This window comes from Mustelus asterias, unplaced genomic scaffold, assembly GCF_964213995.1.
Source record: "Mustelus asterias unplaced genomic scaffold, sMusAst1.hap1.1 HAP1_SCAFFOLD_2046, whole genome shotgun sequence".
NCBI lineage: Eukaryota > Metazoa > Chordata > Chondrichthyes > Carcharhiniformes > Triakidae > Mustelus > Mustelus asterias.
The window spans coordinates 40,344-66,262 of NW_027591991.1; the positions used below are offsets into that span (position 1 = coordinate 40,344).

The following is a 25,919-nucleotide window of genomic DNA, read 5'->3' on the forward strand; positions in this document are numbered from 1 at the left end:
TGCTGCTTCACAGCTCCAGGGTCCTGGGTTCGATTCCCGGCTTGGGTCACTGTCTGTGTGGAGTTTGCACATTCTCCTCGTGTCTGCGTGGGTTTCCTCCGGGTGCTCCGGTTTCCTCCCACAGTCCAAAGATGTGCGGGTTAGGTTGATTGGCCAGGTTAAAAATTGCCCCTTAGAGTCCTGAGATGCGTAGGTTAGAGGGATTGGTGGGTAAAATATGTGGGGGTAGGGCCTGGGTGGGATTGTGGTCGGTGTAGACTCGATGGGCCGAATGGCCTCCTTCTGCACTGTAGGGTTTCTATGAATTCCATCCAGGCCCTATTCCCTATAATCCTACATATTTACCTTGCTAATCCTCTGACACTAGGGTCAATTTATCATGGCCATCACATAACCTGCACATCTTTGGACTGTGGGAGGAAACCAGAGCACCCGGAGGAAATCCACGCAGACATGGGGAGAATGTACAAACTCCACACAGACAGTGACCCAAGGCCAGAATTGAACCAGGGATCCTGGCGCTGTGAGGCCGCAGTGCTAACCACTGAAACTGAATCTACATATTGGATCTGCACTCTGACTCTCGCCTTGCTTATACTCTTGCCTCCTCCCATTTCTGAACAGTGTGTCCAGACACAAATAGATCTTTGACTCCTGGCCAACCTCCTGTAATCTCTGCTTTTACACCAGCAGTGCCCTTTGCTTTCACATGCTTGTTTTAACAGGATTTGAATGAGATCAAGGCTGAAAACATTTGGATACAAAAACAAAATACTGTGGATGCTGGAAATACTCGGGGCAGGCAGCGTCTGTGTTTTGGTCAATGACCTTTCAATAGAACTGTTCTAATGACAAGTCAAGATCCTGAAATGTTAACTCTGTTTTTCTCAAGATGCTGATTGAACTCATTTGGACGTTTCTGCACTGCCCTAGCTTGCCAAAATTGCAAACTTCAAATAATTGGCAACCATGCAGTGCTGTCTATCCCTCACACACCTCAACCATTTTGCAAAAACCGCCAACCACCAGATTATTCAATTACTATCGCCTGTATCACTAGATCTCCCTCGAAAATTTCAGGAGCAATTGGCTCACTGTCTGTCTGAAGGCCAGCCCTGCTTTTGCATTGCTTCAGAGTGGTCCCACAGATCTAAATGTGCCATCGTTTAGAGTTAGCCAGAATGAACAGAAGCAGAGAAGATAACAAATGGTGGGTCATTTTTCTTGCTCCAGTGGGCAAGTGGCCTTTCAGCTTCCAGGTCAACAGAAACCCAATAACGTAAATATTTTCTGATGAACATAGTCACGATCTAACTGATATGTGATGCCTGTCTGAGAGCAATGTGGTTGAATCTACCTTGCTTTAATTAGAGACAGAGGGAAAATAATGGTCCAGTGAGTGACACCCATACTCATACCCACCACTGCAACTTTAATACAACTCTGTACTGTTCGACTTTATAAGTGAACATCAAAGAACAAAGAAAAGTACAGCACAGGAACAGGCCCTTCGGCCCTCCAAGCCTGTGCCGATCACGATGCCCTAACTAAACTAAGAAAAAACCTTCTGCCCTTACTCGGTCCGTATCCATCTATTCCCTCCCTATTTATGTACCCAACCCTTAAATGTTGCTAACATGCCTGCTTCCACGATCTCCACTGGCAGCGCGTTCCAGGCACCCACCTCGCACATCTCCCTTAAACTTTCTGTCCCCTCACCTTGAACCTGTATCCCCTTGTAATTGATACCTCCACCCTGGGGAAAAAGCCTCTGACTATCCACCCTGTCTATGTCCCTCATAATTTTGTGGACCATATCAGGTCTCCCCTCAGCCTCCGTCTTTCCAGTGAAAACAATCCTAGTTTATTCAACTTCTCTGCATAGCCAACACCCTCGACCAGGCCAAATCCTGGTGAACATTCTTAGCGCGCTCTACAAAGCTTCCACGTTCTTCTGGTAGTGTGGCAACCAAAACAGCACGCAATACTCCAAATGTGGCCTAACGAAGATTTTATATAGCTGCAACATGATTTCCCAACTCTTGTACTCTGGTCAATTTGCTGCAGGTGCAATGTATTGGTCAACATAGCCCTAGACGTTTGGTTTCGTAACTTGCCCCATTACCACCATCTTTTGCTTGGCATCATTAGCCCTTTTGTAGTTAATCATTTCCACTTTCCACCCTATCAGAGTTTTTTTGTTTGTTCTTTCCCTCACCTTTTCCCTGCCCAGGCTTTCTTAACTCCTGTTGCAGCTCTAACTTGTTCTAGATTAGATGAAAGATCATCAACTAAAAACATTAATTCTTTCACTTTCTGTAGATGCTGTCTGACCCAAGTATTTTCTGTCTTCTGTTTTACATGCAAACTAACAATCTAACCGTCTGGTTTTCTAATATTTTCAGCTAGAACCATAGAATCCCTACAGTGAGAGAGGCCATTCGGCCCATCAAATCTGCAGTGACTCTGAAAGAGCATCTCACCCAGGCCCTCTACCCAATTCCCATAACTTCACGCATTTACCATGGCCAATCCACCTAAGCTGCACATCTTTGGCCTTTGGGAGGAAACCGGAGCACCCGGAGGAAACCCACGCAGATACTGGAGAACGTGCAAACTCAGCACAGTCGCCTAAGGCCAGAATTGCAGGTCCCTGGCGCTGAGAGGCTGGAGTGCTGAGTTCCAGTTTTTTTCATTTGCTTTGTTCTCTAGTATTATTTTACAAAACTGCACTAATTTAAATTGACACTTGGTTCATGCTTGTCTTGTAACTTAACAGTTTTGAATTATGGCCAACTGTCATGTAGGATTCAGGGATCAGTACCTGATGACTTCAATATAAGGCCATGTGAAGCAGTGCCTTGCCTTAATGATGCTTAAGTGGAAGGCTTATAATTTCAACATTCAATCAAAATTTATTTGTGCTGTGCAGATTTTTAAATGTGTTTCCCTGCTAATTTTTCTTTCCTTGCTGAGGTACAGTAGCTGGATATTGGATTTTTCATTTATGAATATTGGTAAGCTATGCATTTATGGAAAGCATCGCAGCTGAGTCAGCTCCTGGCATCTGCATTGATGCATCAGCAGTTTAGCAATCCTCCCTAGCTGATCGTTTTCTCTGCTTCCTTAGGCAGAGTGGTCAGTTTCGGTACCCTGATCCATTCAGTTGTATGATTTGGGCGGCACGGTAGCACAGTGGTTAGCACTGCTGCTTCACAGCTCCAGGGACCTGGGTTCGATTCCCGGCTTGGGTCACTGTCTGTGTGGAGTTTCCACATTCTCCTCGTGCCTGCGTGGGTTTCCTCCGGGTGCTCTGGTTTCCTCCCACAGTCCAAAGATGTGCGGGTCAGGTTGATTGGCCATGCTAAAATTGCTCTTAGTGTCCTGAGATGTGTAGGTTAGAGGGATTAGTGGGTAAATATGTAAGGATATGGGGGTAGGGCCTGGGTGGGATTGTGGTCGGTGCAGACTCGATGGGTCGAAGGGCCTCTTTCTGTACTGTAGGGTTTCTATGATTCTATGTTTAATTTGTAAGCTGATTAGAAAATTGTGGCCTGTAGGATTACTGCCTGATTGCTTTTCCTTCTCCCTCCCACCTCCAGGAGGAGACGACAGCAAACTCAAAGGCTGGGACATACGGATGGGGACTGACAGACCAATCTTTATCAACAAAGGGTACATACATGTATTATTTGTTGGGATCGCTGTTTTTAATAATGCATGGGTAATAAGACCATATGGCTTTAAAGATCTGAATGAGGTTTTATATTTAAAATGTTTATACACTGATGAATCTTTGTGCTTCAATGAGGTGAGTTATAGCAAACCAGTGGAATGGAACACACTTTCAAACATATTAAGCATTCCCAAGGGTTAGGGTATAGCTTGGGTTCAGAAGAAAGATCTTTTTATGCCAAGTATCAATCTCTCGGGTTAAGTCTATCAAGGTGCTCAGTTTGCTGTGCACAATTCCATGGACAAAATTATGCCAAAGGCCTTCATGGGAATTAAATTGAGATTGCTGCAAACATTTTTTGGATAAAACACTCATGGGGAGGTATTGGGGAGAATTGTGTGGATCCCAGAGGTGCAAGGATGGTAGTTAAAGCCACTGTACCATCTAGTCCGAGACTTAATCTATAGCAGTGAATTGATATCTGCTTCCAATTCCCATGTTTTTTGTCCTTCGACGTTTTAACAAGAGTTAGTGTTATATATGTTTCTTCTTTTTGCATATGTTTATTTTGTGATCTTTTGTTCTGTGCTGAATCAAAGTTCAGGCTAAGACTCTGTAGAATAATTTGCACAGAATCTTAGCAATGTATCAGACTATCCCAGGGGAACCTGATCCTGTCTTCAATTAACATCCACATGGATAACAATTCAAGAATGGAAACCTGACCTGATATTTCTCCCCAGTGGCATTGATTCCAGTAATATCACTTCTGCCACCCTAGCTGAGATACCTGACTTGTGAGCTGCTGGTCTTGATGTAATCTTTCCCAACTGATGTACTAATTGAGGATTGAAAGGGAAATAGAAAACCCCAAGACGAAGATTAATTTTTAAAAAATGTTTTGCAGGCATTCAATGGGAGTATGCAGCATCCAAAGCAACCCCCACAAGCAACACATCCTGGCTACCGGAAGGTAAAATTTCTGCTCGACTTAACAAACAGTAGTCACTATGATTTTAGTGTCTGAGGATTTGTGTTGTTCTGCTACATGAGGGTGAACTCAAATGTTGTCTCAGCTTGTCTTTGGGAAAACAGTAAGGACAATAGTTGACATTTTGCCCAAAGCAAAGCCTGTGAACACTGATCAATAAAGGCACCTAGCATGTATTTTTATATTAACTTTCATTGATCTCTGTATTTCCCCAATTCTGCTGATGGTGTATCTTCTCCAGCCCCTTTCCAGTAATGAGGTTGAGAAGAAAAACTGCATTCAAAAAGTACTTTTTCTGGAGAAAAATGAAATCCTGTACTTCAACCACAAATTTGTGACTGACTCAGCAATATTTTAAAGTTGGTTTTAATTCCTGTGCTTGAAACATTTGGATTTGAGTAGCTATTAATGTAAACTGATTTGTTTCTGTTTTGTCTGCAGCTACGATGAGCATGTTCTTATCTGGGATTCTCGGCAGATGAAACAGCCTCTGGCGGATACTCATGTCCAGGGAGGTGTCTGGAGGGTGAAGTGGCATCCAACTCAGGAGAACCTGCTGCTTGCAGCTTGCATGCACAATGGGTACCATATCCTGAACTGTGAGGAGACACTCAGTGACTCTTTGGCAGGTGGGAGCCATAAAGCTAAAGTGTATTTTAAATGCTGATGTCTAACCACTAAAATGAAAGTAGTGTTGTGCACCAGGGCTTAGCAGCTACCTAGTGAGTAAATTAACTGCCTGCAGCAGGATTAAACCATAGAGGCTAGAAATATCCCAGGCTTGATTGGTCTAGTGAGTAACCTCATCTCAGCAGAGACAGCAATTAGACAAGTAAATTTGAATTTACCGCCTCTGGGCTGGTTGGGGGAAGAAGATCAACTATGGTTTTTGCTCCTCATTGGTAGAAAGCCAACGTGTTGATGTTAAACGAGGGAAGGATTAGTTTCAGCTAGGATGGTGACCATGGGATTGTGCAAGAGCCATGTTTACATGATCAGGGTATCAGAGAACTGCTGACCCTTATGGAATTGTAACCAGCATAAGTTGGAGAAGAGAAAGCTGGAGACGAACAACTCTAGCCTTGACATTTTTGAACTAATGCCACCAAGACAAAATAATTAACAATGATGTCATTGCTGTTTGTGCTGTATGCAAAACTGTCTGTTTACACATATTTCATATGTTCAAAAAATCACTTCTCCCCCCCCCCCCCCCCCCCCGCCTCCTGTTGCCAATTTCAATTATATCAGAAACATGATGGGTATTTGATCACACAAATAGGGGATAGCTGGGATACTGGATGTGGGTGAGGAATGTATCAAGTTGATTTAAAAACTCAAACAAGGAAAGCTGGCTTCACCACCTTGTGCGAATCCTGCTAACATTCTGTGACTATACTCTGATTGCAGTGTTTTTTTTCATTCTTTATTTGTTTGAGCACCAGGCCAAAACAGTCAACCTCAACCCTATTCTTTTCCATTATCCACACCAATGCACATTTAGCTGGGGACCCTGGATGGGGAACAAAACAGGAACCTTGGTTTGTGCTGAATTTTCTAATCTAATTATAGTATTGCAAATGTTGAAATTAACCAACTGTGCTAAGTTGAGACTTCAGCCTGCAACGTTCCCAGCCTGTACGTCTCAGCTGCACATCGGATACACCTGTTAACCACTGGTGTGATGTCAGGAAGGTTCCAAGTCATGAACTTTCACACAATTTCACTAGATGCTGTTGTACAGCTAGTGATTGATATGATTTTGTGGCCAGTGAAGTAGAAATCAAAATTTAAATGAATAACATTTAGCATGAAATGAAAAGAAATTCCCTTCCAGCATTGTGGATGTACGGTGGGTGTACCTACGCCATACGACTGCAGTGTTTCAAGAAGGCAGCTCATAACCACCACCTTGAGGGCAACTAGAGATGGGAAATAAAGGATAGTTTAGCAAATGATGCCCACATCCTGTGAATGGATAAACAAAAAACTCTTGAGTGCTTACAAAAAGCCTGGAAAATTATTGGGCTGAAGGTCAAACTGCCACAATTGGTTCAGAGAAAGGTGCATGTTGAACTGAGTTGATCTTGAGTAGGGCTTTTTAGACAGTGTGGAAGACACATCTAATATATGTTTGTTAAGGTAGTGTGCAGTTGAACCAGATCATAGAATCCCTGCAGTGCAGAAGGAGGCCATTCAGCCCATCAAGTCTGCACTGACCACAATCCCAGCCAAGCCCTAACCCTGTAACCCCAAATATATACTCTGCTAATCTCCCTGTCACTAGGGTCAAGTTATAATGGCCAATCCTCCTAACCCACACATCTTTGGATTGTGGGAGGAAACCCACGCAGACACGAAGAGAATATGCAAACTCCACACAGACAGTGACCCAAACCGGGAATCGAACCTGGGTCCCTGGCACTGAGGCAGCAATGCCTGCCACTGTGCCATCCCAAAATGGACAAATCCCAGGTTTGGTGTCAATGCACTTGCCAGTAGACTTTCAGAACGATTCTCTTAAACTTTAAACCTATGGTCCCATTATTTTTTTCTAGCAATCCTGTGGAATGGCAGCACATGTTTGATTTTTGACTTTACCTTGATGCTTTTCCTTCCAGCTACAGATGACAAACAAACCCCCATTCTTTATTCCTACATATTGCACAACTCACTGGCCTATGGGGCGGACTGGTCGAGATTATCACTTGATGCTCAGCTCACCACTGAACATGGACTTGTATCATCTTTAACTGAAATCCAGAGCAAAAGGGAATATGACCAAGGAGCAAAGGAAGCGGAGGTCAAGTTCCAGCACCTGAAGCTTCAGTACGAGTCTCCCACTGGCTTATTTGATATGGTTGTGGAAGATGAGCTGGATGATTGTGGAGATGGGTGTCCTGGCAGTTTGCAGGCCAGTGGTACATCTGAAAGTCTAAATATGGACCCTGCAGTAGCAAAGCAGCACAATCCTGAGGCTGATGTTCATTGGACTAAAAATAAAGCCAGTCTTGTGGCAACATGTTCTTTTTATGACCATATCTTGCATGTTTGGAGATGGGAAAGAAGTCATATTGTGTCTGCTAGTTAATTTTTAAAGTTACAAATCAAAGTATTGAATAAATTCACTTGCATAATTGATGTGTGTGGGAGTGAGGAGCAGAGACTGACAGTTTGACTTGTTTGTTTCATCTATTCTATAGGAATATTAAAGGGTGGGGCACTATGTTGTGTTACAAAGATGGAGTAATATTGTGATACGGGGTGGCCAGTTTCTTGGAAAAAATCCAGAAATATATTATGAATTGTAATACATATTGCATTACAGCCCAAAGATCTCTCAATATCCTTTCTGGTGCCTCTAGGCATACCGACAGGGAGGTTAAACACAAAATTGGAGAGAGAATGAATTTTTGAAAGACACCCAAGTCTGTCATCACCTAAGATTCCTCCTTGTTTTTATAAAAAAAAAGTGTTTGGTGTCAGACCTGTCATAGTATCTCAGGCAATAATGCATATGCTGGTGCTTTCTAAACGTGTCTCAGACCACATCACATGGCTGGGAAATTATCCCAGTTCACACTTCTTGTGCTGAGATGAAAACCTATGCAATTGAACCTCAATGTAAGAAACCTTTCCCTTGGTCCTGTGGGCCGCTATGTTCACAATGTCTCAGACCTCAGAGTTCTTATTAAAAGCTGCTTTGGGATTTCCTGAATGTCTGGTAATCGGGTATGGCTAAATTTATTTTACTGGAGTATTTAGTCAAAACTATTTTTGTCTCGATCTTTCTATAATTGCCTTCATTGATGTATAAATTGGTTTGTAAATATGTACAAACTTAAAGGAGCTCCAGAATGTAATTAAAATGAAACCTTTGGTTATTAGATCATATCTGGGCTTTTATTTTTTTTTCTAAGCTTAATTTTTTTCCCTTGAAAGAGGACTTTAGTTTCTTTTAAAGTAATGATCACGTCTTGGCGATATTGAAATTACATGCTCAGGTATTTTTCTAAGGAGTGAAAGATCTTGCTATGATGCCTTTCTCTGTTTGTCAATAGTTCCTACCTTTCACCCTCTAGTTTGCCTAGATGTTACATTAACATCTGAGACCAGCATTTAGTAAGGAACAGTGGAAGGTGTAAAGGGCAGCTGTATTTCAAAAGTATAAGTCTTTAAATTTTTAATTTTTATATTTGCAGATATGATGCAAGTACAGAGGCAGGAAAGGAGGGGAAGGACAAACAAAAGGGAAGCCTTTAATAGGATAGAAGGCAGTAGTGATTAAATTATGGTGCAATGCAATAAAGATGATAATGGAATAAGCATTGTCAGCAAATTTAGCAACCGTACAATTTATAAATGACCTGGATGAAGGTGAAAACTTGAGGCCCCAGTACTGATCCCTGTGGCACTACTCATTGTGCCAACCAGAAAGTGACCTATTTATGCCTACTCCTGTTCTACCCATGCTAATGTTATCCCTACACGAGCTTTTATTTTCTACAATAATCTTTAATGGGTTATCTTATCAAATACCTTCTGGAAATCTAAGTACAGTATATCCACAAGTTCCCCTTTATCCACAACACATGACTCCTTCAAAGAACTCCAATAAATTAGAACATAGAACATTATAGCGCAGTACAGGCCCTTCGGCCCTCGATGTTGCGCCGACCAGTGAAACCAATCTAAAGCCCATCTAATCTACACTATTCCAATATCACCCATGTGTTTATCCAATGACCATTTAAATGCTCTTAATGTTGATGAGTCCACTACTGCTGCAGGCAGGGCATTTCACGCCCTTACTACTCTCAGTAAAGAACCTACCTCTGACATCTGTCCTATATCTCTCACCCCTCAATTTAAAGCTATGTCCCCTCGTGCTAGCCATCACCATCCGAGGAAAAAGGCTCTCACTGTCCACCCTATCTAATCCTCTGATCATCTTGTATGCCTCTATTAAGTCACCTCTTAACCTTCTCTCTAACGAAAACAACCTCAAGCCACTCAGCCTTTCCTCATACGATTTTCCCACCATACCAGGCAACATCCTGGTAAATCTCCTCTGCACCCTTTCCAACATTTCCACATCTTTCCTATAATGCGGTGACCAGAACTGTACGCAATACTCCAAGTGTGGCCGCACCAGAGTTTTGTACAGTTGCAGCATGACCTCCTGGCTCCGAAACTCAATCCCTCTACCAATAAAAGCTAACACACAATACGCCTTCTTAACCCTATCAATCTGGGTGCCAACTTTCAGGGATCTATGCACATGGACACCCAGATCCCTCTGTTCATCCACACTACCAAGTATCTTACCATTAGCCCAGTACTCTGTATTCCTGTTACTCCTTTCAAAGTGAATCACCTCACACTTTTCCGCATTAAACTCCATTTGCCACCTCTCAGCCCAGCTCTGCAGCTTATCTATGTCCCTCTGTAACCTGCCACTTCCCTCCGCACTGTCGACAACTCCACCGACTTTAGTGTCATCCGCAAATTTACTAATCCATCTTTCCACGCCCTCATCCAGGTCATTAATAAAAATGACAAACAGCAGTGGCCCCAAAACAGATCCTTGTGGTACACCATAATTAATCATAAAACCTTGTTGACTCTGCCTGATTGCCTTAAATTTTTCTAAGTGCCCTGCTATAACATTTTCCTTCCAACGTTTTTCCTATGACAGATGTTAAGCTAATGTTGACTTCAACAATTCAGATCCTAAACATTGATCCTTTTTGTTTGGATGGCAGCTGTTGCTGATAATTGTTATTTCCATTTATACCTGTTTGTTGACCTATCTTTAGTTACATGTCCAGTTACCATCATCCCTTTTGTCATTTAGTCTCTCCTTCCACTCCATCACAAAACTTCCCTTTAATATGTTTTCCTCCTCCCCAACCCCATACTTGTTTCAAACTTATTACATGTTCTAGCTCTGTTGAAAGAACATAGACTTAAACAAACTGGTAATCTGGAGGGGAATAAAGTTAATGTGGTACTTATCTGTATTTAATTTGGTAATTATAAAAATGTAAGGAGGTGTATTTTGGTAGGAGGAATGAAGAGGTGGGTTTCCTCCGGGTGTTCCATTTCCTCCTGCAGTCCAAAGATGTGCGGGTTAGGTGCATTGGCCATGGTAAATTGCCCCTTAGTGTCAGTGGGACTAGCTCGGGTAATGCTTGGGGTTATGGGGATAGCGCCTGGGTGGGATTGTTGTCAGTGCAGACTCAAAGGACTGATTGGCCTCTTTCTGCATTATGGGATTCTATGATATGCTTTAGAAAATAAGAGTCTTAATTGGCTAAAAGAACAACGGGATCCAGAGGTGCATATTCACAAATCATTAAACGTAATGCAAGTTAATAGCCATAAAATTGCTAACAAAGCATTATGTTCATGTTTAGAGGGATAGAATTGAAAAGCAGGGAGTTGTGGTAAACCTGTGTGCAACCTTAGTTAGATTACACTTAAATACTGTGAGCAGCTCTGGACTACATATTGTAAAAGGATTTACAAAGATACCAGAAAAGAGATTGTAAATCAACAGGAAAAACAGGATACACTGGGGCTATTTTTGCCAGAAAAGAGAAGGCTGAAGAATGGCCAGAGTAAAATTAGCAGCCATGAAAATAAGCTAGTCAACAAATTGAAGGTTCATGTAGCCCTTTTTTAAGCATGTAGTTAGAATGTGGAACTCACTAATAGTGGGGGTGAGGTGAATAGTATAGATTTTTTTATTAGTGTCAGAAGTAGACACTAGTTAACACGGCAATGAAGTTACTGTGAAAATCCCCTAGTCGCCACACTCCGGCGCTTGTTTGGGTACATGGAGAATTTAGCATAGCCAATGCACCTAACCACGTCTTTTGGACTGTGGGAAGAAACTGGAGCACCTGGAGGAAACCCACGCAGACACATGGACAGTGACCCAAGCCCGGAATTGAACCCGGGTCCCTGGTGCTGAGGGACAGCAGTGCTAGCCCCTGTGCTGCCCACATGCATTTAAGATGAAGATAAATAGGTCCATTAACCTGCACCACGCTTTGTGTCAAAACGTCTTAATGATGAGGCAGAAAACAGCAGAGCATGAAAGAAAAGGAAGCAAATCCTGCAGTTCCAATCTCACTACTGTCCTGTCCGTGTGACCAAAGATCTGCGGGTCAAGAATCAGCCTATTCAATCAAACGGAGGAAACTCACAACCGATTAGACATCATCCTCAAAGCGGAGGACAGTCAATGATAGCTGAATAGTTATGTTTGAAACTAGGCTCTTAACAACACATGTAGGTATGAGTGGCAAGTTGACTAGGGTAGATTGGGAAACCAGATTCAAAGATACGTAATTGAGTATTGGTAATTCTAAGAATTAATTCATTTACAAAAAGTATATATTCCTTTAAGGAATAAAAACATGGAAAAAGTGGTTAACAAAATAAGTTATAGCATTAGGATGATACAAAGATATGTAGAGGGACAAGTAGTGTTGAGGAAGTGGGGAGGCTGCAGAATGACTTGGACAGGCTAGGAGAGTGGGCAAAGAAGCGGCAGATGTAATATAATGTGGGTAAGTTTGAGGTTACGCACTTTGGTAGGAAGAATAGAGGCGTAGACTTTTCTAAATGGGGAAAGGCTTCAGAAATCTGAAGCACAAAGGGACTGGGAAGTCCTGGTTCAGGACTCTCAAGGTTAACATGTAGGTTCAGTTGGCAGTTAGGAAGGCAAATTCAATGTTAGCATTCATTTCTAGAAGGCTAGAATACAAGAGCAGGTATGTACTGCTGAGGCTGTATAAGGTTCTGGTTAGACCCCATTTGGAATATTGTGAGAAGTTTTACCTAAGGAAGGACGTGCTGGCCTTGGAGGGGGCCCAGAGGAGGTTCACAAGAATGATCCCAGGAATGAAGGGTTTGTCATATGAAGAACGGTTGTGGAGTCTGGGTCTATGCTCGATGGAGTTGAGAGGGATGAGGGGGGATCTAATTGAAACTTGCAGAATACCGAGGCCGAGATAGAGTGAATGTTTCCACTAGTGGGAGAGACTAGAACTCGAGGGACGCTCCTTTAAAACAGATGTGGAGAATTTCTTCAGCCAGTGTGTGGTGAATCTATGGAACTCATTGCCACAGAGGGCTGTGGAGGCCAGGTCATTGAGTGTCTTCAAGACAGAGAAAGATAGGTTCTTCATCAATAAGGGGATCAAGGGTTACAGGGAGAAGGCAGGAGAATGGGGATAGGAATCATATCAGCCATGATTGAATGGTGGGGCAGACTCGATGGCTGAATGGCAAAATTCTGCTCCTATATCTTATGGTCTTATTAGAATAGAGAAAAACTGTTGCCAAAAAGAGTATGAAGTCAGAAGACTGGGAGAATTTTTGAATTCAGCACTACGGCACCAGATGTGATAAAAGATGAGATTTAATTAGGTAATTCTGATACATAAACAAAATACAAACCAACTTGGTATAAGTGTAGTATTTGACATCTCTTCTGACATTCCAGTGCAGTAAAACTATAACCACTGAGGAACATCCAGCATAGACGTAATTTTACTGAGATGACACCATAGGTGGTGATTACTTCCTATTCATCTTGCAATTCAGTGTAGCAAACAATCCAGTTCTTATTAACGCACATAATTTTTTGGAAACAATTGGAACAACTTGCCCTCCTGTGTCGGTTCAAAGCCATACTTTTCAAGATTGTTCAGATCAAAATTCCCTTCCTGAAAGTCCTTCGATATTTGTGGAGCAACAGTTTCTGTGAAGAGTTTTTTGGCTGTCAGGGGTTGCTCTGTTCCTTTTGGTGCTTTGTAAGATACATAGGGTTTCAGTTTAAAACCTTCTAAGCTGGGGACTATAAACTCAGGCACCATTTTCCTGATCTTTATAAACTTGCCGCTGGAAGTAATAATCCCTCCTGGTCTGGCTCCCCGTGATCTATAGAAACTGCGGGGTCCACGCTTGCTTGTGAGTTCTGCTGTCCGATCGGCTCCACGCACCAAACCCCGAGCCAGATTTGACAGTAATCCCATGGTTGATCACACCTAACAAAGATAGATAAAAGAGTCATGGGTGACTAAACAGCTGCAAGCGATAAAGGCACAGCCTTTCACAAATATCCCCCAAATGTAGCTGGTTTTGTTGCCAATTCAAAATCAGAAAGATTGTTCAGAGAAAGGATTGAGGCAACACCAACATTCAGAAAAAGGGGCTTAAGCGGATGAAAGATCTCCGAAAACAATTCCATACATTCAAACTAACCTCGAGATAACCAACAAAATGCACAGCTCCAGAAATGAACCTTTGGTGCCAGCAGTTTGAAGAAATTCAGCACAAAATGCGAGTCTTCTAAAAATGCAGTCCCCATATTGTGACACTGAAAAATTCCCCATATATTGCAGAATAAAGTTTCTCAGACCTCTGGAGTAGTTTTATTACTGAATCATTATCACTTCCACTCCCTCATCTCCACACTTATCCAAACATAATTTTAACCTCACATAGCCATCCATACTATATCCAATTGAAGCATATAACGTTTTTTGGCCCTCTGTCAAAACTATCCATCTACTCTAGAATCATTCTGGTAAGCAAATATAACCCTGGCGCTCTCTAGCATATCTTTAACTCCCTACCTTTATTTTGGCCAACCAAGTATCTGACACACACAAACATCTATACACTGAGAAATTCAGAGTCTGCTTGGAATGTGGAGCACCCTTCCTCACTGTAGGGGAAGTCCTTTTTTACATTGACATAGCGCATTTATGAGACAGATAGTCAGAGCCATAACTATTGGGACTTCTAAATGTGTGAAAATGTACTTCAGGACTTTGAACCAGTGACAATGATGGAACAGCAATATAGATCCAAATTAGGATGGTGTGACTTGGAGAGCAACTTGCAGGAGGTGATGTTTCATTTGTCTGCTGTCATCATTCTTCCAGGTGGTAGAGGTTTGAAAGGTGCAGTTGAAAGAACTTTGACAAATAGCTACAATACATCTTGCAGATGGTGGGAGAGGGAGTGAATGTTTAAGCTGGTGAATGGGGTGCCAGTCAAGCAGGTTGCTCTTGTTCTATAGTGTCGAGCTTACTGATTGCTGTTCGAGCTGCATTCATTCAGGAAAATGGGGAGTATTCCATCACACTCCTGACTTGTGAGTCAGCAGGTGAGCTGCTCACTGTAGAGTACCCATTCTGTGAATGTTATTTATATGGCTGGTCCAGTTAATTCACTGGTCAATGGTGACCTCAGGATGTAAACAGCAGGGAATTCAGCAATGGTAATGTTATTGAATGTCATGGCAAGATTGTAAGATTCTTGCTGGAGATGCTCACGTGTGTGCCAATTATCTATGAGGAGAGACTGAGCAGATTGGGTTTGTATTCGTTGGAATTTAGAAGGCTGAGGGGGGATCTTATAGAGACCTATAAGATGATGAAGGGGCTGGATAGGGTAGAGATGGAGAGATTCTTTCCACTTAGAAAGGAAACTAGAACCAGAGGGCACAGCCTCAAAATAAAGGGGGGTCAGTTTAGGACAGAGTTGAGGAGGAACTTCTTCTCTCAGAGGGTGGTGAATCTCTGGAATTCTCTGCCCACTGAAGTGGTGGAGGCTACCTCGTTGAATATGTTTAAATCACGGATAGATGGATTCCTGATCGGTAAGGGAATTAGGGGTTATGGGGATAAGGCGGGTAAGTGGAACTGATCCACTTCAGATCAGCCATGATCTTATTGAATGGCGGGGCAGGCTCGAGGGGCTAGATGGCCTACTCCTGCTCCTATTTCTTATGTTCTTATCAGCTAAAGTCTGAATGATGTCCAGATCATGTTACATCCTGGCAGGGATTGCTTCTTTCAGGCGGTCCCCCTATAAGGGGCTGCCCTCCTTGCTTTGTCCTTCAGTTTGTTTAATTTAGTTTAATTAATTTATCTAAAAAGAATGGCTGAGGAGTCACAAATAGTGCTGAACTATGTGCAATCTATGATTTGATTTATTATTGTCACAAGAAGGTTAAGAGGTGACTTAATACAAGATGATCAGAGGATTAGATAGGGTGGATAGTGAGAGCCTTTTTCCTTGGATGGTGATGGCTAGCACGAGGGGACATAGCTTTAAATTGAGGGGTGATAGATATAGGACAGATGTCAGAGGTAGATTCTTTACTTGGAGAGTATAAGGGCGTGGAATGCCCTGCCTGCAACAGTAGTGGACTTGCCAACATTAAGGGCATTTAAATGGTCATTGGATAAACATATGGATGATATTGGAATAGCGTAGGTTAGATGGGCTTTAGATTGGTTTCACTGGTCGGCGCAACATCGAGGGCCGAAGGGCCTGTACTGTGCTGTAGTGTTCTATGTTCTATGTATTAGTATACAGTGAAAAGTATTGTTTCTTGCGCGCTATACAAAGCATAACGTACATAGAGAAGGAGAGGATGCAGGATATAGTGTTAGTCAAAGAACAAATAACAAAGAAAATTACAGCACAGGAACAGGCCCTTTGGCCCTCCAAGCCTGCACCAACCATGCTGCCCGACTCAACTAAAATCCCCTACCCAAAGAACAAAGAAAATTATTGTTAGGGTGCAGAGAAAGATCAACTTAATGCGAGGTAGGTCCATTCAAAGGTCTGATGGCAGCAGGGAAGAAACTGTCAATGGATGGGAGGCTGGTTTGAGTGATGGACTGGGCTACGTTCACGACCCTTTGTAGTTTAGTGTGGTCCTGGACAGAGCAGAAGCCATACCAAGCTGAGATATAACCAGAGAAAATGCCTTCTCTGGTGCAAGCATCCCCAAATCTGACCTTATGAAGGAGGGAAGGTCATTGATGAAGCGGCTGAAGATGGTTGGGCCTAAGGCATTATCCTGAGGGACTCCTGCAGTGATGTCCTGGAACTGAGATAATTGACCTTCAAAAAGTGCAACCACCTTCCTTTGTGCCAGGTATGACTCCTTCCGATTCCCACTGTCTCCAATTTTGCTAGGGCTTATTGATGCCACATTTCGCCTAATGTGCCCTTGATGTCAAGGGCAGTCACTCTCAACTTCTGGAGATCAGCTCTTTTGTCCATGTTTGGACGAAGGCTGTAACGCGATCAGGAGCTGAGAGCCCTGGTAAGAGCATCAGTGTGTAGGTTATTGCTATGTATGTGCTGGTTGATAGTATTGTCGACGACATTATGTATCTCTTTGCTAGTGATCGAGGATAGGCTGATGGGGCAATAATTGGCCATGTAGGATTTGTCCTGCATTTTATGGACAAGACATACTTGGGCAATTTTGCACATTGCCAAGTGGATATCTGTGTTGTAGCTGTACTGGGGCGCGGCTAGCTCTGGAGCACAAGTCCTTTTGTCGGAATGTTGTTAGGGTCCACAACCTTTGCTGTATCTAGTGCCTGCAACTCTTTTTTGTTATCATGTGGAGTAAATCAAATTGTTGAACATCAGCATTTGTGATGCTCATGAAGTTGATGTGGACCATCTACTGAGCACTTCGAGCTGAAGATGTGCGAATGCTTTTGCACTGATGTGGTGGGTTCTGCAATCATTGAAGATGGAGATGTTTGTGGAGCCACAGAAACCCTACAGTACAGGAGGCCATTCGGCCCATTGAGTCTGCAATCCCACCCAGGTCCTATCTCTGTAACCATCCTGCAATCCCCCTGACACTAAGGGGCAATTTAGCATGGCTACTCCACCTAACCTGCACATATTTGGACTGTGGTAGAAAACCGGGGCACCTGGAGGAAACGCACACAGACATGGGGAAAACGTGCAGACTCCACACAGTCACCTGAGGTCAGAATTGAAACCAGGTCCCTGGTGCTGTGAGGCAGCAGTGCCAACATGCCGTGCCTCTTCCTCTGGTTAGTTGTTTAATTGCCCACCAGAATTCATGGCTAGATGTGGCAGGACTGTCGAGTTTTGAACTGAACCAAGGTTGTTACCCTGGCTTGATGATAATGTCAGTGAAGGATATGCTGGGCCACAAAACTAGATTCTGGTGGAATACAATTCTATTGCTGCTGCTGATGGCCCACAGCATCCCTAATTTCCCAGATTAAGCTGTTTAGCACGGTGGTAGCACCACACAACATAATGAATGATATCAGCATTTATGAAGACTGCCTTTGTCTCCACAAGGACTGTGCAAATGACCACTCTTAGCACTAAGGTCATGTACAACGGCACCTATGTCAGATAGGTTGACGGGGTTGAGATCAAGTCGTTTTTTCCTCATTTTGATTTCTTCACCACCTACTACAGTTATGCCCTTTGGGATTCCACCAGTTCAGTCAGTATTGACATTACTGAGCTACTCCTGGTGATGGACAATGAAGACCCCCGCCAGAGTACATTCTGCACTTCCTTCGTTGCTTCTTCCAAGTGACCCATGTTTGACTTGATACCATGAAACATAATGGGGTTTGGCATAAATGCTGATGAGTTGCAGGGACACAGTCCTGACTGTACCCCACTTAGCCGCAGCCTTTGGTGAGTCTGTCCTGCTGTCGTGACAGGACATATCCAGAGATGGTGTTGGAGGAATTTGAAATATTCTGGGATTTAAAACACTAATAATGACTATTAGAATAGAGTGGATTAGCCTAGGATAAGAATCACCATATATATATTTTATAGAGGTACCGTCTGCATAGAAACACATATAACCACAATTAAATAATTTAAACGTGTATTACAGCTTGGTTAAAGGCACAGGGTTCTAAGGCATCATGGGAAAATAGTCCAGTAAAGAGAACCACATTCTTTATAACAATACACTCACAGAAGCATAGCTCTTATTGGCATGGACTCTAGACAGTCCCTATGAATAGAAAGTTCATAAGCCAAGGGCAAAGCTAACGAACTCAGACAGCTCAATGAATAGACAAAGCCTTCAACCAGATAAGAGAGTCTGGAACAGGCCATGGGTGGCCATGGGAAAGGCAGTCAGAAATCACTTGTAACCACAGCTCTTATGCTGTCAGAGAATAATTTAATTGGCCAAGTTAAATGACATTTATTAATAATGATTGACCTGATGATTGGTTAATTTCTAACTAGGATGAGCCAGTGGATGTGTAACATGACTTTTGGAAGTTGTATAATTGTATTGCCACTGTGATGTAACTTCAGAGAAGTATTGGACCGCCCAATCCTTCGCTCCCAGCATACGTTGGTCAATAAAGAATGTCTTTCACCAGGATACTCTTGGATCGCCCTGAGTAACGGAGCAAAAAGCCGCACAACTGGGAAAGAACTGGGATAAGAACTGCACTAAAAAAGGATAACAGTTAGTCTGGACGCTAGGGGTCTCCAGTGAGGAACTCGAGAACAGAAAGCGTAACGGACAAGGGCCACACGATGGTGACGGTCAGTCCGGGAGCAGGGAGTCTCCAGTGAGTGACTCGAGAACAATACAGATAGTTGACGTTAGGAGACAAGGACTGCACAATGATGACGGTTGGTCCAAAAGCGAGAGACCTCCAGTGGGGGTCTGAAGACAATTTGACACATATCTCCAAATGTTACTGAGGAGTACATAGGAGCAGCAGGCCATTCAGCCCCTCAAGCCTGCTCCATCATTCAACTTGATCATGCATGATCATTTACCTCAATGTACCTTTCCTGTGCTATCCCTGCATCCCTTGATGTTATCGATCTCTGTCTTGAACATATCCAATGACTGAACCTCTAAAGCGCTCTGGGGTAGAGAATTCCAAAGATTCGCCATCCTCTGAGTGAAGAAATTCCTCCACAGCTCAGTCCTAAATGACCTGTTCCTTATTCTGAAACTGTGTCCCCTGGTTCCCAACCAGGAGAAACATCCGTTCTGCACCTACTCTGTCTAACCCCTTAATAATTTTGTAAGTTTCAATGAGATCACCTCTCAATTTCCAAATCTCCAGAGAAAATAGGCCCAGTCTCCTCAGACAGTACCACTATCCCATGGTTTAGTCTGTGAACTTCTGCCACACTCCCTTTATAATAGGTATATCATGCTTTAGATAAGGAGACCAAAACTGTACACAATACTCCAGGTACGATTTAACCAAGGCTCTGTACAATTGAAGTAAAGCCATCTTTATACTCCTACATTCAAATTCTTTTGCGATAAAGGTCAACATATCATCTGTCTTTCTAATTACTTGCTGCACCTGCATGTTAGCTTTCAGTGATTTGTGAACGAGGACACCCAGTTCCCTTTGGACATCAACACTTCCCAAATCTTCCCCATTTAAGAAATATTCTGTTCCATCGACCAAAATTAATAACTTCACACGTAGCTATGATATATTCCATCTGCCATGTTCTTGCCCACTAACTAAGCCTGCCTAAATCCCGCTGAAGCATCTTTGCACCCTCCTCAATTCACATTCTCACCTACCTTTGTATCATCTGCAAACTTGAAAACATTACATTTAGTCCCCACATCCAAATCATTGATATGGAAGACTGAACAGCTGGGAACAAATACTAGTGGCACCTCACTAGTGATAGTCTGCCAATCTGAGAATGATCCATTTCTATTCTGTTTTCTGTCCATTAACCAATCCTAAATCCATGCCAGAATATCACCCCTATGTCGTGTGCTCTAATGATGTTTGTGAACCTCCCTTGTGGACATTATCAAAAGTCGTGTGGAAATCCAAATACATCACATCCATGGGTCCCCTCTATCTATTCTGCAATAACATCCTCAAAAAAATAAAACAGGTTTGCCAAACATGATTTCCCTTTCATAAATCCATGCTGACTTTTTCCAACCAGATCATTACTTTTTAAGTATCAAGTTGTCACATGTTTTATAATAGGTTCTCCCATTTTCTCTACATAGTAAAATCCCACCATTCACAGGAGTTACATTCCTGTGAAACTTCACAGGCGATGAAAATGCTTTTCAGTGAGACTCAGTTAGATAGGTTCCAACAATGTAAGGGCAGCGTAGGATTGTGCAGTTACTGTGCAGCAAATTGTGGTAAAGCTCCTGCATATGACAGACAGGGGAAGCCTGGTAAGAGAAATATACAAACAAGGAAGCGGCAAAAGGTGGGGCTTTACTGTCCTAATGTCAGATTAATAGGTCTGTAGTTCACAAACAAAGTAAGAGTTTTAACAACACCAGGTTAAAGTCCAACAGGTTTATTTGGCAGCAAATGCCATTAGCTTTCGGAGTGCTGCTCCTTCGTCAGATGGAGTGGAAATCTGCTCTCAAACAGGGCAGAGACACAAAATCAAGTTACAGAATACTGATTAGAATCCGAATCTCTACAGCCAACCATGTCTTAAAGATACAGACAATGTGAGTGGAGGGAGCATTAAGCACAGGTTAAAGAGATGTGTATTGTCTCCAGACAGGACAGCCAGTGAGATTCTGCAAGACCAGGAGGCAAGCTGTGGGGGTTACTGATAGTGTGACATAAACCCAACATCCCGGTTTAGGCCGTCCTCATGTGTGCAGAACTTGGCTATCAGTTTCTGCTCAGCGACTCTGCGCTGTCGTGAAGGCCGCCTTGGAGAATGCTTACCCGAAGATCAGAGGCTGAATGCCCGTGACCGCTGAAGTGCTCCCCCACAGGAAGAGAACAGTCTTGCCTGGTGATTGTCGAGCGGTGTTCATTCATCCGTTGTCGTAGTATTTGCATGGTTTCCCCAATGTACCATGCCTCGGGACATCCTTTTCTGCAGCGTATCAGGTAGACAACGTTGGCCGAGTTGCAAGAGTAAGTACCGTGTACCTGGTAGATGGTGTTCTCACGTGAGATGATGGCATCCCTTGTCGATGATCCGGCACGTCTTGCAGAGGTTGCTGTGGCAGGGTTGCGTGGTGTCGTGGTCACTGTTCTCCTGAAGGCTGGGTAGTTTGCTGCAGACAATGGTCTGTTTGAGGTTGTGTGGTTGTTTGAAGGCAAGAAGTGGGGGTGTGGGGATGGCCTTGGCGAGATGTTCGTCTTCATCAATGACATATTGAAGGCTCCGGAGGAGATGCCGTAGCTTCTCCGCTCCGGGGAAGTACTGGACGACGAAGGGTACTCTGTCCACCATGTCCCGTGTTTGTCTTCTGAGGAGGTCGGTGCGGTTTTTCGCTGTGGTGCGTCGGAACTGTTGATCGATGAGTCGAGCGCCATATCCTGTTCTTATGAGGGCATCTTTCAGCGTCTGGAGGTGTCTGTTGTGACCCTCCTCATCCGAGCAGATCCTGTGTGTACGGAGGGCTTGTCCGTAGGGGATGGCTTCTTTAACGTGTTTAGGGTGGAAGCTGGAGAAGTGGAGCATCGTAAGGTTATCCGTGGGCTTGCGGTACAGTGAGGTGCTGAGGTGACCGTCCTTAATGGAGATGCATGTGTCCAAGAATGCAACCGATTCCGGAGAGTAGTCCATGGTGAGTCTGATGGTGAGATGGAACTTGTTGATGTCATCATATAGTTTTTTCAGTGATTGTTCACCATGACTCCAAAGGAAGAAAATGTCATTGATGTATCTAGTGTATAGCATCGGTTGAAGGTCCTGTGTGGTGAAGAAGTCTTGTTCGAAGCTGTGCATGAAGATGTTGGCATATTGAGGTGCGAATTTGGTCCCCATGGCTGTTCCGTGTGTCTGGATGAAGAACTGGTTGTTGAAGGTGAAGACATTGTGGTCCAGGATGAAGCGGATGAGTTGTAAAATTGCATCTGGAAACTGGCCGTTCCAGCAATGCCATCATCGTGGGGGATGCTGGTGTAGAGTGCCGAGACATCCATTGTGACGAGGAGTGCTCCTGGTTCAACTGCATCATGTGCGTTGAGTTTCTGTAGGAAGTCCGTAGTGTCGCGACAAAAGCTGGGGGTTCTTTGGACAACGGGTTTCAGGATGCCCTCGACATAGCTGGAGAGGTTCTCGCACAGGGTCCCATTGCCCGATACGATGGGACGGCTGGTGTGTTTGCCTTGTGTATCTTCGGGAGGCAGTAGAGATCTCCAACGCGGGGAGTACGTGGGATGAGAGCACGGAGGGTGCTTTGAAGGCCCGGATCAAAGGTCTTGATCAGAGTGTTGAGTTGACGGGTGTGTTCTTTGGTTGGATCTGTGGGTAACTGTCTGTAGTGTTCCTCGTTGTTCAGTTGTTGGTACACTTTTTTGCAGTAATCCGTTGTTCAGTATGATGATGGGAAACCATGCAGACGCTACGACAATGGATGAATGAACACCGCTCGACAATCACCAGGCAAGACTGTTCTCTTCCTGTGGGGGAGCATTATGTGCCCTGTTTGAGAGCAGATTTCCACTCCATCTGACGAAGGAGCAGCGCTCCAAAAGCTAATGGCATTTGCTACCAAATAAACCTGTTGGACTTTAACCTGGTGTTAAAACTCTTACTGTGTTTACCCCAGTCCAACGCCGGCATCTCCACATCATGGTTCACAAACAAAAACAGAAAATAATTGAAAATCTCAGCAGGCCTGACAGCATTTGTGAGAGAGAAAAGAGCCAACATTTCGAGTCAGGATGACTCTTTGTCGGAACTAAAGACAACTGAAATAGGATGAGATTTATACTGTAGGGAGGTGGTTGGAGCAGTAGGGGCTGGATAGAGGGCCAGTAATAGATGGAGGCTAGGGAGAGATTGACAAAGATGAACAAAAAAGACAAAGGGACTGTAAATGGTACCGATCATGGCTAAGAAGGGTGATAGCGGCACGTTAAGAGATCAGAATGTGTCAATGGCAGAACAAAGATAAGCAGTGTTTCAAAGGACAACATGGAACAGGTAACAGATGGCCCTAACGGGTGGGGAGAGATGGTGGGAAGAGAAAAAAGATGGGAAGTGGGATAAAATCAGGATGGAAAATTTAATTAATGGATGAAAATAAAAATAGAGTGGAGGTGGAAGAGAGAGTTCACAGTGTGAAGTTATTGAACTCAAGGTACAGTCCGGAAGGCTGTAGAGTGCCTAATCAGAAGATGACGTGCTGTTCTTCCAGTTTGTGTTGAACTTCACTGGAACATTGTAACAGGCCAAAGATGGACATGTGGATATGAGAGCAAGATGGTGTGTTGAAACGTCAAGCAACAGGAAGGTCTGGATCATGTGGGTGGACTGAAGGTGTTCAGCAAAGTGGTCACCCAGTCTGCGTTTGGTCTCGCTGATGGAGAGTAGACCGCAATGGGAGCAGTGAATGCAATAGACCAGATTAAAGGAGCTGCACGTGAAGCGCTGCTTCACCTGAAAAAAGTGTTTAGGCCCTTGGATGGTGAGCAGGGAGGAGGTGGAGAGGCAAGAACTGCACCTTCTATGATTGCATGGGAAGGTGCTATGGGAAGAGAATGAGGTATTGGTTGTGATGGAGTAGTGGACCAGGGTACCCAGAGGGAAAGGTCCCCGTGGAATGCTGATACAAAGAGTGAGGGGTGGGGGTTGGGGGAAGAGAGAGAGTAGTGGCATCATGCTAGCATTGCCAGAAATGGCAGAGGACAATCCTTTGAATGTGGAGGTTGGTGAGGTGAAAATTGAGGACATGGGGGACCCTATCCTGGCTCTGGGAGGGAGGGGAAGGGGTGAGAGCAAAGGCCCAGGAGATGGGCTGGGCACGGTTCAAGGTCCTGTCAACTACAGTGGGTGGAAACCATGACTAAGAAAGAAGGAAGACACATCAGCATTATTGATTTGGAAAGTGGCATCATTGAAACTGATGTGGCAGAGGCGAAGGAATGGGATGGAGTCCTTACAGGATGCGGGGTATGAAGAGATTTAATTGAGATAGCTGTGGCAGTCAGTGGGCTTATAGGAGTGGACTATGTGAAGAAGAATGGAAATTGGAAGCAAAATTGATAAACTTTTCAGGTCCACTCAAGAACATGTAACAGCACCCAAATAGTCATTGTACCAATAGAAGAGTTGTTGGAGGGAACTGGAGTAGGACTGGAACAAGGAATGTTCCACACACTCTATAAAGAAACAGGCAAAACTCGGACTAATACAGTTTGTAATTCCCCGTTTCGTCTTTCCCCACTTTATTAAACAGTGGAATTACATTTGCAACACTTTTGCAGGCTCAATTGGGCTGTTTTGTGCTTGGTTGGTATTTGGTGGTCCATTCTGTTTTTTGTCTTATTAAACCTATCTGTAACGGATAGCTACAACTGAGTGGCTTGCCGTACCATTCCAGAGGACACTTAAAAGTCAACTACATTGCTGTGGTCTGGATCATATCAAGGCAAGAGCACATAAGATCAGCAGGCTCCTTTCTCTAAAAGATTCATGAGTTTCATGCCATCTTCCATTGCGAAAAAGATACAAAAGTCTGAGGTCGCGTACCAACCGATTCAAGAACAGCTTCTTCCCTGCTGCTATCAGACTTTAGAATGGACTTACCTTCCATTAAGTTGATCTTTCTCTACACCCTAGCTATGACTGTAACACTACATTCTGCACTTTCTCCTTTCCTTCTCTATGAAACTGTATGCTCTGTCTGTATAGCGCGCAAGAAACAATACTTTTCACTGTATACTAATACATGTGACAATAATAAATCAAATCATTCCTCATTCTAGTGTTTCTGGGTGTGGTTGGTTGAATTTAAATGTCCAAGCTGAATGTGAATCGATTGCCTCCATGATGGCTTTCCGCGCATGTTCACTGTTAGTGAGACGGGCTGTCACCGGGGCGACAGGCTCCGCGATTGCTTTAGGCCGCACCAGCCAGATTCAACCCCGGGTCTCTCCGCCTCCCCCGGGCCTTTACCGGCCCTCTCCGCCTCCCCGGGGCCTTCACCGGCCCTCTCCGCCTCCCCGGGGCCTTCACCGGCCCTCTCCGCCTCCCCCCCGGCCCTCTCCGCCTCCCCCCCGGCCCTCTCCGCCTCCCCCCCGGCCCTCTCCGCCTCCCCCCCGGCCCTCTCCGCCTCCCCCCCGGCCCTCTCCGCCTCCCCCCCGGCCCTCTCCGCCTCCCCCCCGGCCCTCTCCGCCTCCCCCCCCGGCCCCTCTCCGCCTCCCCCCCGGCCCTCTCCGCCTCCCCCCCGGCCCTCTCCGCCTCCCCCCCGGCCTTCACCGGCCCTCTCCGCCTCCCGCGGGTCTCTCACCCTCAGTTTCTCTTTTCCTCGCGCTCCGCCGCTAACCCCACAGCAAGCCGCACCACCATTGGCTGCCCCGCACTGTCCAATCGCCAGCGGCCGTGTTGTTTCGGCCAATCAGGAGACGGTGTGCGCGCGCAACACAACAGCCCCTCAGTGTTGGGGTCAGAGGG

General features: G+C 44.3%; 2 protein-coding genes across 18 annotated transcripts in view; one reads left to right on the forward strand and one right to left on the reverse strand.

Moving 5' to 3' along the window:
- The window catches only part of dph7 (diphthamide biosynthesis 7), a 37,646-nt gene extending 29,085 nt beyond the window's left edge, over positions 1-8,561 (forward strand). For 8 of the 16 annotated variants that reach the window (XM_078207088.1, XM_078207093.1, XM_078207095.1 and 5 more), the window contains 4 exons: positions 3,603-3,675; positions 4,584-4,649; positions 5,109-5,296; positions 7,289-8,561. In XM_078207088.1, coding sequence (XP_078063214.1) covers positions 3,603-3,675; positions 4,584-4,649; positions 5,109-5,296; positions 7,289-7,758 — 797 coding nt within the window. In that variant the 3' untranslated portion in view covers positions 7,759-8,561. The remainder of the gene's footprint in view (positions 1-3,602; positions 3,676-4,583; positions 4,650-5,108; positions 5,297-7,288) is intronic. The other 8 variants (XM_078207096.1, XM_078207099.1, XM_078207103.1 and 5 more) reach the window with 1 other exon arrangement.
- Positions 8,562-13,085: 4,524 nt separating this feature from the next.
- mrpl41 (mitochondrial ribosomal protein L41) lies at positions 13,086-25,828 on the reverse strand. 2 transcript variants are annotated; one of them, XM_078207105.1, is made up of 2 exons: positions 25,756-25,828; positions 13,086-13,729 (listed from the first exon to the last, which is right to left on the reverse strand). In XM_078207105.1, the coding sequence occupies exon 2, from the start codon at positions 13,715-13,717 to the stop codon at positions 13,310-13,312; it is 408 nt and encodes a 135-aa protein (XP_078063231.1). In that variant the 5' UTR covers positions 13,718-13,729; positions 25,756-25,828; the 3' UTR covers positions 13,086-13,309. The 2 variants fall into 2 exon arrangements, with proteins under 2 accessions (XP_078063231.1, XP_078063232.1); XM_078207106.1 differs by lacking the exon at positions 25,756-25,828 and adding an exon at positions 13,947-14,042.
- Positions 25,829-25,919: the final 91 nt, after the last annotated feature.